This window comes from Rhinatrema bivittatum, chromosome 13, assembly GCF_901001135.1.
Source record: "Rhinatrema bivittatum chromosome 13, aRhiBiv1.1, whole genome shotgun sequence".
NCBI classification, from domain to species: Eukaryota; Metazoa; Chordata; class Amphibia; order Gymnophiona; family Rhinatrematidae; genus Rhinatrema; species Rhinatrema bivittatum.
The window spans coordinates 37,765,507-37,784,446 of NC_042627.1; the positions used below are offsets into that span (position 1 = coordinate 37,765,507).

The 18,940-nt window shown below is 41.8% G+C and overlaps 1 protein-coding gene across 3 annotated transcripts in view; it reads right to left on the reverse strand.

Annotated features, from left to right (window-relative positions):
• TJP1 (tight junction protein 1) overlaps positions 1–18,626 on the reverse strand; it is a 486,574-nt gene extending 467,948 nt beyond the window's left edge. For 2 of the 3 annotated variants that reach the window (XM_029575150.1, XM_029575149.1), the window contains exon 1: positions 18,230–18,626. In XM_029575150.1, coding sequence (XP_029431010.1) covers positions 18,230–18,256 — 27 coding nt within the window. In that variant the 5' untranslated portion in view covers positions 18,257–18,626. The remainder of the gene's footprint in view (positions 1–18,229) is intronic. The other variant, XM_029575148.1, reaches the window with a different exon arrangement.
• Between the last annotated feature and the right edge of the window lie 314 nt (positions 18,627–18,940).

Below are 18,940 nucleotides of genomic sequence, written 5' to 3' on the forward strand. Positions count from 1 at the left end.
GATGCTGAAAAGGCATTTGATCGGGTGCATTGGCCTTACTTATTTCAAGTTCTAGAGGTTATGGGATTGGGGGAATTCTTTATCACTTGGATTAGCAAACTGTATGGGAATCCCCAAGCCAGAATTAAAATTAACGGGGCTTACTCGGAACCCTTTGGGGTAAAGCGGGGCACGCGACAAGGCTGTCCCTTATCGCCATTGTTCGCTCTCTCTCTGGAGCCACTTGCGGAGAGAATTCGCTGCCATCTAGATATCCATGGTATACAGATCAATGATGTATCCTATAAGATCACGCTTTTTGCTGATGACTTATTATTTACTGTTTCACAGCCGGAGGCGTCCTTACCTTTGTTGCTAGAGGAAATGCGTAAATTTGGCAAGTTGTCTGGCTTCAAAATTAATGCAGACAAATCCGAATTGTTAAATGTCTCGCTACCTGCAGATCAGTATGCCATGGTGGGCAGCAAACTGCCTTTCCGTCTTGCTAAAGCCTCCATTAAATATCTGGGAGTCAAAATTGGGACTCACCTGGCAGATCTATACAGTCTAAATTACGACACATTGATGTCCTGCATCCAACAAGATTTAGCCCGGTGGGATAGGTCAGATCTTACGTGGTTTGACAGGGTGGCAGCAGTTAAGATGAACATACTACCACGATTTTGCTATATGTTCCAAACATTACCTGTAGCGATTCCGGAAGGGGCCATGAGAATATGGCAAAGGAAACTCTTTCAGTTTATATGGAAGAGGAAACCTCCTAGGGTATCTCGTCATATTTTATATAAGGACAAGTCACGAGGAGGTCTTAACATTCCTAACCTCCACTGGTATTACTCAGCCATCATGCTTGGAGTGGTCATCAGTTGGCACTCCAAGGGCAGCGCTAAGCCGTGGGTGGCCATTGAGCAGGCAGGATCGGAGCCTATTTCGCTAGCCTCTAGGGTGTGGTGTCGCGATATGGGGAAGGGCGTGCCTAATTCACTTACTCCATTTACCCAAGCCGTCTTGCGACACTGGGTAAAATGGAGGGGGCGAATGGTGGGGGACAAGAGTATCTACCATTTGACTACCTTTCTGATGCACCCACGCTTCCCTCCAGGGCAGGATTTAGCATTTATCCGACGGTGGAGGCAATTGGGGACCACTACTGCGGGACAATTTTTTCAGGGCTCTCAGTTGATCCCGGCCATAGACTTGCAAGACGCCCAAGGATATGTATGCCTACCGGCAAATTATACATTTTTTACGCTCAGAAGGGGCTCCTGCAGCACTGCTTAAGGGCAAGTCTTTATTTGAATCGTTTTGTGTACAGACTGGGCCAATAGCTAAGCCTATATCTCGGTTATATATGCTTATTAATAGAGGCCCTAAACTTAAGATGTGTTACCAGTTGAGATGGGAGGGTGATCTTGGGCAAGCCCTTTCAGACTCTGAATGGGACCACTGTCACATGGTAATGGGTCAGGGCTCTATCTCTGCCCCCATTAAAGAGAATGGCTACAAATTAATGTACAGATGGTACATGGCTCCTGAAAGGCTACATCGCATACGTTTCCAGTCGAGTGATAGATGCTGGCGTCAGTGTGGGGAGAAGGGCACATTCTATCATATGTGGTGGCTATGTAATGAGGTTCAGGGCCTATGGGCTGAAGTGACCCGATACACATCTAAGATCCTGGGGGTAGACATACCGCTCGACCCTAAGGGCTGTTTACTAGGCTTGGTTGGGGGGGTTGGGAGTGAAAAACAGCGGAGGTTGGCCTTGCAAATTTTTGTGGCTACTCGGTGCGAAATTGCGTTCAGGTGGAAGGCTGATAAGGCGCCAAATTTTTCAAATGTCCTTGCTCGATTAGACAGAGTTTATCAGTTGGAATATCTTACTGCTGTGCACCATGATAGAGTCAATAAATGTTTTGCTATATGGGAACCTTACCGAGTGTGGAAGACTACACAGCAATGATCCTTCTTTGCACCCAGTTGGGTTAGTATGCATTAGAGAAGGGGGGGGAGGGGTTGGGAAGGGGAAGGTGTAAAAAGGGGGAAAAAGGTTCAGCCTCAGGCTGCTTGACATGCTTAAATGATGACAGGACAATTGGTATTGCAAATACAGTTTATTTGTTCCTCGGGATGTAATCCGGTCCATGCTGATGGAGTATGGGGACTGTTATCCTACTACTGTGTACAGGGCAGTATGCAGAATGAATATGTTCATGACTGTTTTCTATATGCAGGCTTGTTATGCCTTTGGTTCTGTAAGCATAAATAAAAAATTTCAAAAGAAATAGGCCTTTTCAGATCACCTGCCTTGCAAATCTGTTTGTTATATGCCCCTCCCACTTACCTAGAAACTAACCCCTCTCCCCTAATCGAATTCATTGTAGATTGGATAAAACCTGACATCCCCTCCTTCATCCTTGGAGATTTTAACCTCCATGTTGACTCCCTCCCTCAAACTACCTCATGTGAATCCTTACTACAATCCATACAAGCTTTAGGATTCCAGCAAATCATTACATCCCCCACACACAAAGCTGGACACACATTAGACTTAATGTTTATCAATTCCGCCATCCAAACCATCAACCATCCCACTTCCACCCCTATACCATGGTCTGACCACTTTCTGATAGACGGCCTTTTCTCCATCAATACCCCTCCCCCCAGCAACAACAATAACAGTAAGACCATAACATTTAGAAAATTCCCAACTAGCACAGACATGGCGAACGCACTAATTACCTCACTACACAATTTAAACTGCTCAGATCCGGATACAGCACTTGCATCCTGGAATAACCTCACAGGAGAAATTGCCAATAAACTCTGCCCAGTCTCCAACAAAGTTATAAAGAACTCCTCAAAACCTACCAACCCATGGTTCACTCCAGAACTCAGAAGCTTAAAAACGACCCTAAGACAAAAGGAGAGACAATGGCGCAAAGACCAGACCCCTCGAAACTCCGCCATTTTCAAATCAGCTCTCCACAGCTACAGAATCTCCACCCAAAAACATAAACGAGATTATTATGCCAAAAAAATCCATGACCTCAGATTCAACCCCAAAACACTCTTTTCCTATATCTCAAGTCTCACCACCCCTATCCCTCTTACCACTCCTGACTATGATGCCTCCACCAAATGCGAGGAACTAGCCAAATACTTCAACAAAATTGCAACCCTACTAAAAAGATTCCCCCATCTTTGAACAGTCCCTTACCCATCCTGCCTGCTACTCCCACCCCCTGCCAACCCTTCAATGCCCGCTCTTGACTTTACCTCCACCATAGAAATCCAGGCTATCCTCAAAAAGCTCAAACCCTCCTCCCATCCGGAAGACCTTATTCCCTCCAAAGCACTACTAGCCGTTCCTGACGCTATAGTCAAAGCCATAGAAGACATCATCAACTGCTCTATGGCGCATGGGTCCGTCCCAGATACACTCAAGCACGCAGTAGTCAGACCCCTCCTCAAGAAACCCTCGCTTGACCCGAAAGATCTCTCCAATTTCCTCCCAATTTCCAACCTCCCCTTCATTGCCAAACTATTGGAAAGAGTTGTCAACTCACAACTCATGGCTTATCTTGAAGACCATCTGATCCTCCACCCATCACAATTTGGATTGCGGAAACACTTTAACACCGAATCCTTACTTCTCTCCCTTTCTGACCATCTCCTCCGAGGCATGGGTCAAGGCCACAGCTACCTCCTTGCCCTCCTCGACATCTCTTCAGCCTTCGACACCATTAGCCACCATCATCTTCTAACACGTCTGGAAAATATTGGCATCTCAGGTCTAGCTCTTGCCTGGTTTAAATCCTTCCTCTCTAACAAAGTTCTCCGTTAAAATCGGGAATTCCACATCCACCCCGCAACCCCTCCAGCAGGGAGTCCCCCAAGGCTCCTCACTTTCTCCCACCCTCTTTAACATTTACATCACTCCACTTTGCCACCTCCTCTCTGACCTTAAACTTAAGTTGTACCTGTACGCTGATGACGTTCAGATCATCCTCCCCATACAGAACTCTCTCGCTGACGCACTAGAACACTGGGAGAAATGCCTCACAGCCATTAACTCCCTTCTCATTAATCTCCATCTTGCCATCAATACGAACAAAACTGAGCTGCTACTCATCTCCCCCCACTCATCCGCTTCCCCTCCCCTGCCTAATACTACTAAACTCAACCTCCCCTCTACACAACCCTTTAAGGACCTTGGAGTCATCCTTGACCATCAATTAAGTATGAAGAATTACGTAAATACTATACTTAAAGCCTGCTTTTTCAAACTTAATGTGCTCAAAAAACTTAGACCCCTCCTACACACCCATGATTTCCATACAGTTATCCAAGCCACCATCACATCCAAATTGGACTACTGCAATGCTTTACTCATTGGACTCCCCTACTCTACCATTAAACCTCTACAAATGCTACAACATGCTGCAGCGAGACTCATTGCAAACTCCCGCAAATATGATCACATCACCCCCATCCTCAGAAACTTACACTGGCTCCCCATTACATCACGCATTATCTATAAAACACTCACCATAATTCACAAAGCAATCCACACGCACAACTCCAACTGGTTAGACCTCCCTTTTACAACTCCTAAGTCCAGTCGAACCACCAGAACGGCAAAATCTGGCTCCCTACTTGTGCCCTCCTTGAAAACAGCCCATCTCTCCTCCACACGCGACCGTGCTCTCTCGATTGCAGGTCCCTCCCACTGGAACACACTACTGCCTGACATACGCCTCGAACCCTGTATGAACACCTTCAAAAAGAAATTGAAAACATGGTTGTTCAACCAGGCTTACCCAGAATAAAAAGGTATCAATCCGTGACAAGGTAGACCACAATATGTCTACTCCCTTTTTTCTCATATTGAGGAACTATGTTTTGTTATACTCGATCTCCTCTCCGCGAGGAACTTTGTTTTGTTTACTCTGTCTTTTCTTAGCTGCCTATCGTTACCCCCTCTCCCAGTTTTGACTTCCCTGTTAAAATGTAATTTTCCAAACTTAACCTGTTTACTGTAAACCGACATGATGTCCACAACGAATGCCGGTATATAAAAATGTTTAAATAAATAAATAAATAGTTGCAGCCCATTTAATCAAGAACACTAACAGAAGGGATCAGACACCACCAATCCTAAAATCACTTCACTGGCTATAGGAACCAAAGTTAGTTTACCCAAAGAACTTCATACGAGCAAATGGGAATAAATGTGGATCAATATGAATTTGCATAAGAGCTTAGCATAAAATTTTTAGGCATGAAATTACAGCATGCTATCTTCTCTTTTCCTTAGTCTGCTTAGTAGTAACAAGCTGAGATAAGAACAAGAAACATCTATTTTTCTATCTAATAAGGTCCAGTGCTTGAACTGTCTGGTGTTATACCTAAACTAGAGCCAGAAAAAGAGTATAAAGTTAATTGCAATTAACAGTATTCCTCAAAGAAAGAGCTTCTTTAGCCATTTCTTGATGTTTCTCCGGGCCTGTTTGTCTTCCATTTTTTCCCCAAGACACGTTGACTCACAGAAGGAAAACTGTGAGGTCTCTTTATACATGTTTATCCTTTTTGTATAGATATTATTGTAATTCTATTTGCTTGTATTGATATTCACTGTTATATTTGTCTTTGCTGATTTTTTGCCATATTTTACAATATTTATTAAACTAAGTTTTTGCTTTTACAAATCTGTTTGTGTGTTCTATGCATAATATACCACCACTCATCCCACCATTGTACTGCACACATTTAAAATGCTAGTCCTAATCTACAAAACTCTCAAAGTCCTGGTTCCATCACATCTCAACAAACTGCATTCCCTATAAACCAGCCTACTCATTACACTCACTCATGCAGGTCATACACAGGACATTCACAGGTGTGGCATCCAACTCTATGGAATACTCTGCCACCTTGCATTAGTTAGGCACTATACCTCCCATTCTTCAGAAATCTGGTCAAAAACTAGACTCTTTACAACAGCATTTGGCTCTAGCCAGTAACATTGAGCTCTATTTGAACTCTACACAGTTCCTCTTCATTTTTCTGCAACAAAATTGCTCTTGAAGTCACCACTCTGTGCCATACCTCTACAGTTCTAAACCATTATATTGGCATAGTTTGTCTAAAATGTGCCATATTAAATTTGTCTATATCCATTTTATCTACATATCGTAACATACCGTACTTTAAAAGTTGTCATTTGTAGCATGCTTTTCAAACAAGACTTCAAAAATATAACACACATTCAAGTGTCACTGAATGTACTAACACTCTAAATGAAGTTTACATTAACTATTGAAGTTACCCCCTGAACTATAAACCACCCATCCATTCTCTCCCACCACAAGCCTTCCAAAATATGATCCCTTATTCATCCAAAGCTAAGACATGACCTTCAGTCTCTTTTCTAGTTATTCATTCATATATCCTGACAGTGTTTAGTATTAATATTCTGGCAAAATTGAATTTCAGATAGCAGATATCCCTTGCAGAAGCCAACTTGTTACATAATTAGAAGTACTAGTTAAACAGTAGTTGTTTAAATAGCTTGAGTGTATGTCCAAAAAGGATAGCCTGACATGCTTCTTAACAATAATAGCTGCAGTTTTACAACAATGTCTGTGCCAGAGCACATAAAAGGACATCTTTATTTCCTTGCAGAAGTCCCAAAATTAAAAAGGACAAAGCCTAAAAAAGGCATTACCAGTAAAAATATATAGCGTCAGCCTCATTTAACACTGCATGTGTTTCCAAAAAGCACATCCATTAAATGCAGTCAGCAATACACAACCTCTGTTGCCTCGAGTAGAATGTGTCCTTTTCAGACTTGTTGCAAATGGTAAATCATTTTATTCGGTATTATGAGAGTCTGGGCGATAAACTTTTGATGGGCTATATGACTCCTTAGCCTCAGTATGAGTAACTAAATATTAGAGAGGAGAAGGAAGGGCAAGGAGAAAATCTGTGTTCAGGTATACTGGATATGTTCATGTAATACTGCCAAACTTTTCATCTTTAGGATTCTTCAAGACATACCTGGGATTTTTAGGTGGCTTATTTTTAGAGGCCAACATGAAAGATATATTTTTAGATATTTAGAATTTTAAAATCTGAAATGTCTTGTCTTAAAATCAATTCTGATTTAGTACTTTGGTTGCTCACTACTGTGAACAGTTTCCCATTTCTGTGTGTATATTAAGTAAATATCTATCTATATCACACATACCAGATAAGGAAAACTGGCTTAGTTTCAGACACAATAGCATTAAAGTCTCAGTGTAATAAGATGCATATTGTATGTATTTGATGCTAGAAAAGTTAATTCCTGATGTAGTATTTATGCTAATGGCATCATAATGCATTGGGGATTTTAGAAAAGTACGTTAACCCAAAAACATGTACAGCATGCAAAAAACTATTTGTGCATATAAAAAGAGGTGCTCTTAAAAGTCATGTGCACAAAACATGACGGCTGCTTTTGTGCTAACTCATGTGTGCACAAACTATGGTTTTATGCATATAAATGCCAACTACAGGACCCCTGCGCTATGAACTACACTAGCTCCAGATACTTCATTCCACCTCTGATCCGGAGTTAAAATTTCCAGCATTAACAATTAAGTTAAACCTATACATTTCTACATGGGGGATAATAGCTAAGGCCTTGATTAATATGGGATTCACATGGAAGAGTAGTTCTAATTCAGGCACACAATTTTACTCACATTAGTGTGCACATTATTTGTGAGCTAACATACTTGTTACATTGGAAGTAAAGTTGTATGCTCAAAAATGTGCACACAACTATACACAACTTATTACCTCAGGGCCTAGAACAGAATGAATAATGTTTGTGTCATATGCTCCCTCTACTAGGTAAAGTTCATATCTGATGTACTAGAAAATTCTCCCCTTTCGTGTCAATGGGCAAAATGCTGAGTACATATGGCCCTCAGTGCCCTTTTCTTAACTTGTTTCAAGAAGTGAAGAGTATGAATTTTATCACTTGTTTTTATAGTTAGAAAATAGATTACTACTACAATGTACAAATTCTTACAGAAATTAATGATATTATTCCTTAGTTTTTCAGATATTAAAAAAAAAAAGGACCCTCACTTCAGGCAAAGTAGTTAGTTATATTCTGCTTTTCAGCACTTCAAAGCAGACTACATTCCGGTACTGTAGGGATTTCTCTGTCCCCAGAAAGCTTACAATAAGGGACGATAACTTTTAAACAACCACGCGAACGCACATGTACACGCGTATGGCGGCTCACACAAAGAGGACACAGCCACTTTATAGCATATGTGCATATGGAATAAAATCAGCTGTGCACATGCACACAAGTTTGTATGGATAAATGCCAGCTCTACCGTGAAAGTGGGATTTTATTTGATATGCATGTTGACAATTACCAGTTTCTCCAGTCCATTCCCAGGAAGGCTCCCAACTTCCTAACCCCACTAATTAAGCCATCCTCCCTTTTACCCTATCAGCCCCGACAATTCAAACCTCCACTGACTAGACCTGATTTTTTTTATTTTAAAAGTTACATGACATCCATAGCAGAAGTAAAGTTACACTGTAGGGGACCCAAGCATGCACTTCTGTGCATATTTACACACACATTTCAAGTCACCTTCCCGGAACGCCCATGTTCCAGGAGATATGCACATACTCTGGCGCTTCTTAAAATCCATGTGACTCACACAGTTCCCAGCTTCAGCACACATAGGACTTTTAAAATTCTCCTTTAAGTTTGTACCTGAGGCAGTGGAGGGTAAAGTGACTTGCCCAAGGTCACAAAGAGTAGCAGTGGGTTTTAAATCCTAGTTTCCCTGGTTCGCAGCCCACTGTTCAAGCCAAAAGGATGAATGGATGCAAAAATTGATCGACAAAAATAAAAGGTTCTAAACAGACCCTATAGCTGCGACTATAGGTTTGCCTGGAGGATGTTCTATATTTTTATAAATCTTGGCCACCATGTAGATTGTAGGTGTGCGTGGGTGGTCCATGGTCAGAAAAGCAGCTTCTTTTGAAGTGAGAACCTAGAGTATGTCCTAAATCAACCTTCTCTTGTGATGAGTTGTTGTAACCTAGGGCATGGGTCCATTTCCAATTTTTCGTAATTCGACCAATCAGCTAATTGGTGATAAACTTCCTGAAGGTATGTTTGTCTGTCCTGTATAACAATTACACTGCCTTTATCTGCCTGTAGAATCTGATGCGAGACCTCATAGAGGCATGTATTCTGATTTAGTAGCTGTAACTAGGTGTAATTGTGGAACGTTCTAACACTTAAATCATGCAGTACCAAATCTATATATGTCTTGATGTGAGGGTCTACAGGTCCAGGAGGTAACAATGATGATTTTGGGCAGACCACAGACATCTGGATTGGTAGGATGTTGTGCAAAATACAGTATGTTCTGTAAATTTCTTTAAAAAAAAAAAAAGTCATACTGATGTTTTAATGCGAAAGACAAACCTTTTTCCAAGATACTTACTTGGTCGTTCATAAGTGACAAAGCAGAAATATTAACTAAAGCTGATTCATTGTATGTGGGACAGAATTTGAGTGTCTTTTTTTTGGGCCATGACTGCCCCTGATTCATGCGGAATGGTCATCCTTGATCAAGTCAGTGATTTCTGGCATTGCCTTGATAGCCACCTAAAAAAGGTTGTGCATCTGGAACTGGAACTTCCTCATCAGATCTGGAAGGAGAAGAATCTTCCGATGAAAGGTTGAATGCTACTTTTTTCAGTCTGTAAGCTCGATGACTCTGCCAAGGATAAACAAATTTATTGGAAGTATGGACCTTTTTTCAGTCCGATTTCACTTCCGGGGCTGACGCTGTGTGGTTATCTAATCTACGGCACAAGTAAGTGGCTTGAGACAACATAATAGCTGCAGTTTTTAAGTGTCAAAGAATTTAGATTTTTGTATGACTGTCCTCGGAAATATTCAATATAAGATATTTTACATTCCAGACGTGCATAAGATGAAGAACTTTTGTATAGTTTGAAACACGGTCCCGTGTAGAGCTGACTACTTTGAACCAAGTGTGGAATCTGCTACTTTGTTCCATGGCATTTTGGTCTGACTTCGAACAAGGGGATAAGCCTTCCCATTTCAAGATTGCAATTGGACAGTTTGATTCGAAAGCTATATTTTAATTGCAATTTTAAAAAAGTTTTAAAAAAATATGATCCAGGCAGAAAATACATTTAAAGATTAATTATGTTAATGTAATCTTAAGGTTTGTTGATAAGATGACCAATGTTATATATAAGGCTAAGCAATTTAGTGGAAACATTTCGATGATGCCTATTATGAAGGTCATTCTTTAAAAACAACATCTGAGATTTAATATTAAAGGAGTTATTTAAATTAGAGATAAAGGAGGATTTGTTTGTCACTTTATTATATACAGCATTATGATGTATATTAAATTTACCTATTAAGTATAATATACTGTTTATCATAATTGATTTGTATTTTAATTTTATGCATTTTGTGTTTAACCTGATAAAGTTACCACCACTTGTTCCACTCTGAGTGACACTTTTTCTTTCTTGCTTTTTAATAGTATATTACTAAAGAGACAATACTATTGTGCTTATCTAATCCACCCTTCTACTGGAGGCACATCTAACCATTCAGGTTTTCGGGATATCCATAATGAATATGCATGAGAGATTTGCATACACTGAGTCTCTAATGCATGCAAATCAATCCTGTGCATATTCATTATGGATATTTTGAAAACCCGACTGGACAGGTGTGCCTCCAGGAGATGGTTGGGGGAACAATAGTCTTAATGATAGAGAATTACATATATTGTAAGGCAATAACCTTTTACTATGTTTTATATCCCCCCTCCCTTTCTCAAATATGTAGACTAGAAGTAGACATTGGATAAATATCTATTACTAGCTGTACCCGGCCACGTGTTGCCATGGCTCAGTCTGGTTTAATTTCACAATGCTCATTAGCTCTGCTCTGGCCGTCCCTACTCCCTCCCCCCTTCCCCAGCGGCAGAGGAACGGGCTGAGCAGTTTGTCGGAGCGGCGACGTGCCCTTTCCGCCTCCCCTCCGTGACACCCAGCACGTAGCGCAGAGCTCTATGGTCCGCACATGCACCGTAGAGCTGCTCTCTACTGTGCATTTACTCCGTCAGGCTACATTAAAAAAAATTTTCGGTCAGTTTTCAGACACTGCACCCGTCTACACTTCTGTTCCCTCACTTCCCCTCGCTCATTCACCTCAGTCACTCATCCTCCTCCCCTCCCCCAACTCAGACTCCCTCCCCTCACTCTCACCTCCCCACCCCCCCTCATTTTCTCTCCCCTTCTCCACTCCCTCTTTTTCTCTTCTACACAGGGCCGGCTGGGAGGGACCAGGCTAAAGGAGGAGGCATTTGCTGACAGAACTGCAGCATATTAACAGCCTGAGCCTGTCCCTCTGTCGCTGTCCCTACTCCCTCCCCCGGCAACGGAGGGCCAGGCTCAGGCTGTTAACATGTCTGAGGAGCCTTTTCTTGGAGCGGTGATATCGCGTGCGCCTCACCACCGCGCTCGTTGCTTGCCCGCCCGTCGCTCAGCTTTCACCGCCGCTGCTCCTCCACGCCGCATCCGCCGCTCTCTATCGCTGGCCCGACCGATTCTCACATACCGCCACTGCAAAATGCCATGTCTGCCGCTCTGACAGACATGCTCTCTCTTGGCACGTCGGGCAGAGTTCTTTGTGCCGCGAGTGCGCAGTACAGCTGCTCTCTACTGCGCATTTGCGGCACGTCTGTCAAGCCTCATTTATCTAGTTGATAGTGTGTGTTGCTTTTACGTCCAACAGATGGCACTGTTTTTCCCAAAAAGCATGTTTTTACCTGTCATAGGTGACATCTATATGATATAGGTATATAAAAACACACGCGTATTGGAATGCAATGTTGTGTCAATTTCAAAGCAATCTGTGAAGAACTTTCAGAGATTTAAGATTTTGAACAAATGAACATTTACATTTTTATTTATATAGATAGTATATTTATCCAAAACTTCTAAACTTGCTTACTTTAAAAAGTGCACATAGAAATTAAACACTTAAGAGTTAAGCAAGTCAATCTCATAACCAGTGGCATTATGAATGGGTTCCATATTTTAAGAAATATTTATGTTTCCTGATTTGTTTTTTAAAAAATCACAGTTAGTATACTTAGGGGCGGATTTTCAAACACTGTGCACGCGGGTACTTTTGTTCGCGCCACCGGCGCGAACAAAAGTACATCAGATTTTATAAGATACGCGCGTAGCCGCGCGTATCTTATAAAATCCGGGTCGGCGCGCGCAAGGGGATGCACATTTGTGCAACCTGCGCGCGCCGATCCCAGCGCGGCCTGCCTGTTCCCTCCGAGGCTGCTCCGATTTCGGAGCGGCCTCGGAGGGAACTTTTCTTCGCCCCCCCCCGGCCCTATCTAAACCCCCCCTTACCTTTGTCTGCAAAGTTACGCCTGCTTTCAGCAGGCGTAACTTTGCGCGCGTCGCTGGCAGCCCCACTCCGTCCTCCGGTCCCGGGGGCGTGGTCAACCACGCCCTCAGGCCAGCACCCCGCCCCTAAATGCTGCATCGTTCCGGGAACGCCCCCTCCCTCCCCGTTTCGAAAGCCCCAGGACTTACGCGCGTCCCGGGGCTTTACGCGCGCTGGCGGCCTATGCAAAATAGGCGCGCACGCGCGCAGGGGTTTTAAAATCCGCCCCTTAAAGTTTAACTTGCAAAAGTTAACACTTGAAACTTACTAAAAATCAGAAACGTATTTGCATTACTTTTTCCTTTTTCTAAATGAATTTAGTGCTTGTGAAAGAAGTTTGAGATTGTTAATGCAGGGCTTCCTAAACCTCTCCCGGGGACCCCATGGCCAGACAGGTTTTCAGGATATCCACAATGACTATTTGAGATAAATTTGCACACACAGTTTTCACAGTATGCAAATTTATCTTATGCATCTTCATTGAGGATATCGTGAAAACCATCGTGAAAACCCGACTGGCTGTGGGGTCCCCAGAACAGGTTTGGAAAGCCCCGTGTTAATGGAATCTAGCAACACCTGTTTATCCACATAGGTGAAACGACATAAAACAGCAGTAAGGGAAGCTTGATTTGCATGTCTCAGGCAAGATACCTCAGTCTTCAGCCACTTGCATTAGTGCCTTTTGTGACCTGAAAATTTGTTGCTCCACTAGATAAAGGATGGAGGTCATCACATGCAATAACTTCTTGGAATTTCATATTTACTTAATGATTAAAGCTTGTCAGCTTTTGCTGTGCATAATAAATGATCAATAATATGACAAATAAAGAAATTCTGCTGTATACCTGGCAAATTATCTTCAATTAAAAATTAAGACTTCTGTTTACATTTTTTTTTTTTATATACCGACATTTGATCTGGGATATCACATTGGTTTACATTCAGGTACTGTAGGTATTTCCCTGTCCCCAGAGGGCTTACAATCTAAGTTTTTGTACCTGAGGCAATGGAGGGTAAAGTGACTTGCCCAAGGTCACAAGGAGCGACAGTGGGACTCGAACCCTTGTCTCCTGGTTTGTAGCCCACTGCTATAACAAGTCAGAGTTTGTGACAATAGCAATAATGAATGCACAAGGTGTAGACAAACAAACTGCAATCATTAATGCACTGTAACACAAGTTTTGACAAATCAGTTATTTTCCTTCAGACCAGGATGCAAAAGCTATTAACTCTGGAGCACAAAAGAAAAAAAAAAAAAAAAAAAGACTTGCATCTCTGAGTCCTGTCAGCTCCATCATTTGATGGCAAATATGTCCTTTTGGAACAAAATGGAATATACAGAGTAGGACCATAACACATTTCTACAATTAAATAAACTTTGAATGCATTGAAACTGGCTTGCTTCAGAAACCACTCTGTTTCACTAAAGTTGATTTTGTTTTTAATTATCTGAAAGCAAATGCCTGAAGCATTATGCGTGCTAAAATCAATCAGTCTCAACCAGGTCAGGGAATGCAAGAGGGGGCAGATCTGTTCTACAGATTCCTTCATTAAAATTTATTATGTAAGTGATTTCCATTTCATAAAGAAACTTTATATATTCTGAAATACAATACATTCAAGCAAAAATTGTTCATTATTTCTAAGCCACATAATGACACCTAAGAATCATGCAAGTAAACTTCTAAAATACTTTGCCTAATATTTATGGAAGATGTGTTACCTGTTTTGTCCCCATTTTTAACTTACAAATATTGCATTCTACCAATATACATGAATTAGCTGGACTTTAAAATGCCGCTTCCACCCAGACCACAAATCATGTCTCATTAATAAGTAAATATTTTGGTTTGTATGGCATAGCACAATATAAATCAAAAAATTTAAGTCTCCTATTTAATATCCTTGACATACATAATCCTGTTTATAATGCTAGAAAACACAAGATAAAAAACTCTTGAAAACAAAAAAAATTGGGGTTGCTGGATTAGTCCACCTGGCTATGTGGAAAGAACCCTTTAATGCCACATAAAAATTAAATACTATCTTCATGAGCTGGAAAAACAACCTAGGAGGTGTTTCGCTGAGCAGCAATGGGATTGGAGGAATATAAGTAAGGTCCTTCATTTTCAGTTTAAACCAATTTTCACCCTCATTTTAGACTGATTAAAGAGGAGTTCTAAAGTTGCAGGTGCAGTGTCTCAAGGCCTCCAGCAACTACTGGAAACCAGAGAGAGCCAAAGCACCTGCAGCAAGTCCCACCCCCCACCAGCAAAAAAACCCCAAAAAACATCCCTCCCAAACAGTCAAAGCGCTGCCAATGCAGTATTTGAAGTGGTCCATGCCTACCAAAAGCACTTCCCAGCAGAAAAGCAGTGCTGCAGAGTACAGGAGTCTCAGTAAGCATGCTGCCAAAGGAGAGATGTAAAGTCTGGAGCCACTATTAGTAATGATGAATGGGGGGGGGAGAAGAGAGAGAGAAAGGGACATACAAGAGAACAGGAGTAGAGATAGGGATGTTGCTGAATGGGAAAATCTGCTTAATGCTGTTTATGTACTGACTTCTGTCCACCAAAATAAACTCAGGTATTTACCCAGAAAAATGCGTCAATTTTTCTATGGATTTTCTCCTGTTTTTGTTCCTGTCAAAATAAATCCTGACAAATTCCTAGGAAACATTTTAAAAAATAAAACAAAAATGAAAGTCCTAAATATAAGACATGGAGCAAAAATTAGCTAATCTATTTTACATTATAGGTATGTGCATTCCATCTATAAACCAGTCTCCCAGATAAAATTGCTTTGATTCAACAGACAACTGGGCATAATGCCATTATATATTCCATAGCTGAAATCCTGTCACTTTGCACAACCTGCCAAACAGGATACAAATAGGCTTCCATGTTTTATTAAACAATATGAAACGTTCAAAGAAGTGAAAAAAAAATCATGAGAAACTGCTGCAAACCTATAGGATTACTCTGCTGAAAAGAAAAATACTAACATCTCAAAATGAGATTTGAGGAGAAAGTTTCTAATATTTTTCTGCTTGTAATCAATCTGGTTAGGCCAAGTTGCACTAATTTGTTGCAAAAATAAAATTCTAATTACAGTGAATAAAGATATATTATATGAATTAATCATTATATGAATTATTTGAAGCATAGAACCATGAAGATATATTTAAAACTATATAATCTAGAAAACATCAGGTATGTTACTACATTTTTGTTTTGGTGGTCAGGTGAGAAGAAAAAAAAAAAAAAAAAAAAACACAGCCCACAAGATTAGGCCAAATGCCTTTTATCTTAGTTCCAAAGCTGATAAAATGACTCAAGGTCACATATTCAACAGTCTTGAAATTGTAGAAAAAGGAGGACTATGAATTACAAGATCTATGTTGACTGTTTACTACTGTTTTTCCTTTCCTGTTAAGTTATTTTCATTCTTAGATCTCATATATGGATGGATACATACTCTCCCTACATCTTTTGTGGAATATAGAAATAATTTGTTTTCCTATAGCCTAGCTGTTAGAGCAACAGAGCTAGGGAAGCCAGGATTCAAATCAGACTAAACTTCTTTGTTACTTTGGTTAAGTCACTTCATCCTCCATCTCCAGAACAAGTCATTTTTCTAAACGCGATGTGGGGTTATCGCGTGCGTTAGAGCGTTATTGCAATGGTAATATTTAAAGTTCAGGAAAGGGGAGGGGTAAAAACATTTTAATTCTGGCACCGCTGTAGGTGATGTTTTAGACATTATCACCAACAGTAGCACCGGAATTAACATTATCTTTTCCATTGGCAGTTCAGGGGCAATACAGTGTGGCGCGGCCACAACTGCGGCAGGCAAGACTGCCGGGATACAGATGGCTGCACAATTTTGCCCCCTGCCCCATTTTTTATAGCAGAATGATGAATCTAGGCCTTAGGGCCTTATTTACTAAACATTTTTTTACACAAACACACACACAGAGGAAGAAAACCTTTAGTAAACAGGCCTCTTAGATTGTAAACCCTCAGACGGCATGGAAATGCCAACTGTACCTCAATGTATTTCCCCTTGAGCTATCAATGAAACAGCATGAACTAAATCTAAATATATAAAAATGTTCATATTTTTATTCTCCAATTGAGATTTCACTTTTGTGCCAATGTATTTCTTTACTGCAGGTTTTTGGTTTGCATATTTTTTTAATTTCCAATTAGAAAATCTTAAAATAAAAGATTTACGTTTTCTCCTCAGTTTACTATCCATATGCCAATTCCCTAAAATATTTAACATACATAAAATAACAAAACCCCCGGCTGCGTTTAGCCTTTATTACCAAACAATGTTTAAAGCATACATAACATACCAATAAATGACATCAGATCGAAACTGCATAGTTTCACTCTGAAACACACATTCTTCATTCAACCATTGTTTTAACTGGATTACTTACTAAAGCCAGTTAGAGGTAAAAAGTTATCAAGTCGATCTGTTAACGTATGCTTTGAGATGTATTGAAACAACTACTTCAGATCTCGAACCGTTTACAGATCACATCTGAATTATAAATCTTTCAAACATAGGAAAGATCAACCTGTTGCATGCTCTTATTCCACCTTCCCCCGGGGCAATTTAGTAATTGCACAGCAACACAAGGGGGGGGGGGGGCGGAGAGAGAGAGGTCAAAGTACACCCAGGCAGGCAGTACCAGGAACGTCCAATTTAAAGCTGTTTGATACTGTATTTCTCTATCCGTCCCAACACGGATCTGCAACCTCGATCACCTTTAATAGATATCCAAAGGGGAAAAACGTTTAGCTCTAATGCGCTTCAGTTGTGACTGTACTTATTCCTACTGTTAGAAAGACATGGTCAGACCAGAGCATTCCAACCCCCAAACCAAACAAGCCGGCAATTACTCCGGCCAAATTCTCAGCCTGAATATCTGATAAGAGCCCTCCACAGACTCCCACGCCAACTTTTTCTAGAGCCACAAAGCCACCACAAGAAAAGCGCTCTTGAAAGTGCACAAAGGAAAACAGAAATATACACCACTCTGCTGGCACATCCAAAATTGTTTTCCTAAGGTGAGTAGGAGAGGCTGAAGAAACACTTTGTGAAATTGCAGTCAGGGAGAGAGTAAGCGGTCAGAGGAAACCAACGACCAAAAAGTGGTTTTGTGCCTTGCTTGGGAGGTGATCAAGTCAGCCAGAGCCCGGGTGTTTTCGCTCTCACCCGGCGCTGCTGAACTCAACAGGCAGCTTGCGAGGGTGGGCAGTTTGATGGGCCTTGAACACTCTCCCAGCCGGGCAGACACCTCGCTTTTACGGCTCGGAATTGGATTCTCTCCTTCTTGCCCCCAAGACTTGTAACAAGATGCCGCTTTGCATCGGGAACGGATCACTATCAACCTCTCAAGATCACCCCCTCCTCCCTCCCTGCAAAGCCTTCCTAAATTGTTCATTTTCTTTTATGTACTTTAGCTATACTTATCTATCTAGATAAATATAGATGAAGCATGTAAAAGAGAAGGAACAAAATGAAAACCTCAACCGCAGTCACCCAGACCGATCTCGCACAACACAAAACAGACTCAACCCCAACCCCCCAAAACAAAAAAAATAAGTGAATCTTCTATGAAAACTGCAGCTCAGCAACTTCATATTTATTTGAAGAATATCTTACCTTAGTAGAAGCAGCTCTGGCAGACATTTTGTTTCTTTCCCAAGGTAGTATAAATAACACACAAACCGGAAAGAAATCCCCGCGTCTTTCGGCTTCACACAGTCCAAACAAACATCTCCAAGCCCAAAAGGAAAGTCAAGTTCTGGGGGAAGAAGCCGCGCGCTCCCTAACCCGCCCTTTTGTAAGTCCTCGGCCGCAGCTCGGCGGAAACTTCGACGCCTGCTGTTTTCTCCCCGCAGCCCCGCTGAGGTCAGGAAGCCGAAGAGCTGCACCGAGCCGACTGCAGCACCTCTCCGCTGCGCTGTAGTACCCAGTGTTGCCCCTACAATAGCAGCAGCAGCAGCAGCAGCTCCCTCCCTCTGTCTCCTTATCACAGCTACATGCCTCTGGCTCTCTCCAAGCAACTGCTGACATGTCCGACTGGCATCAACCATTCCGGAATCCAGGGCGGAGCCGGGGGAGTCACCGCCACACTAACCGCTCCGTGATCTCACCGCTCTGTGCCGCGGCTAAACCTAGCGCCACGGTACGTTTTAACCACCGTGAGCCCTGCACGGGGTTCGTGTCGCGCTCTCCTTTCCCCGGGGAGGCTTGTGCGGAGGTGGCCGGGTGTAACCCCCCCCCCGCATCCTAGCGGTTTGGTTCCCTCCTCGTCCGCACCTCTAGCGGCCGGACTTTTCTGTGAGTGCAGCATGGAGTTGGCGCTGGTCG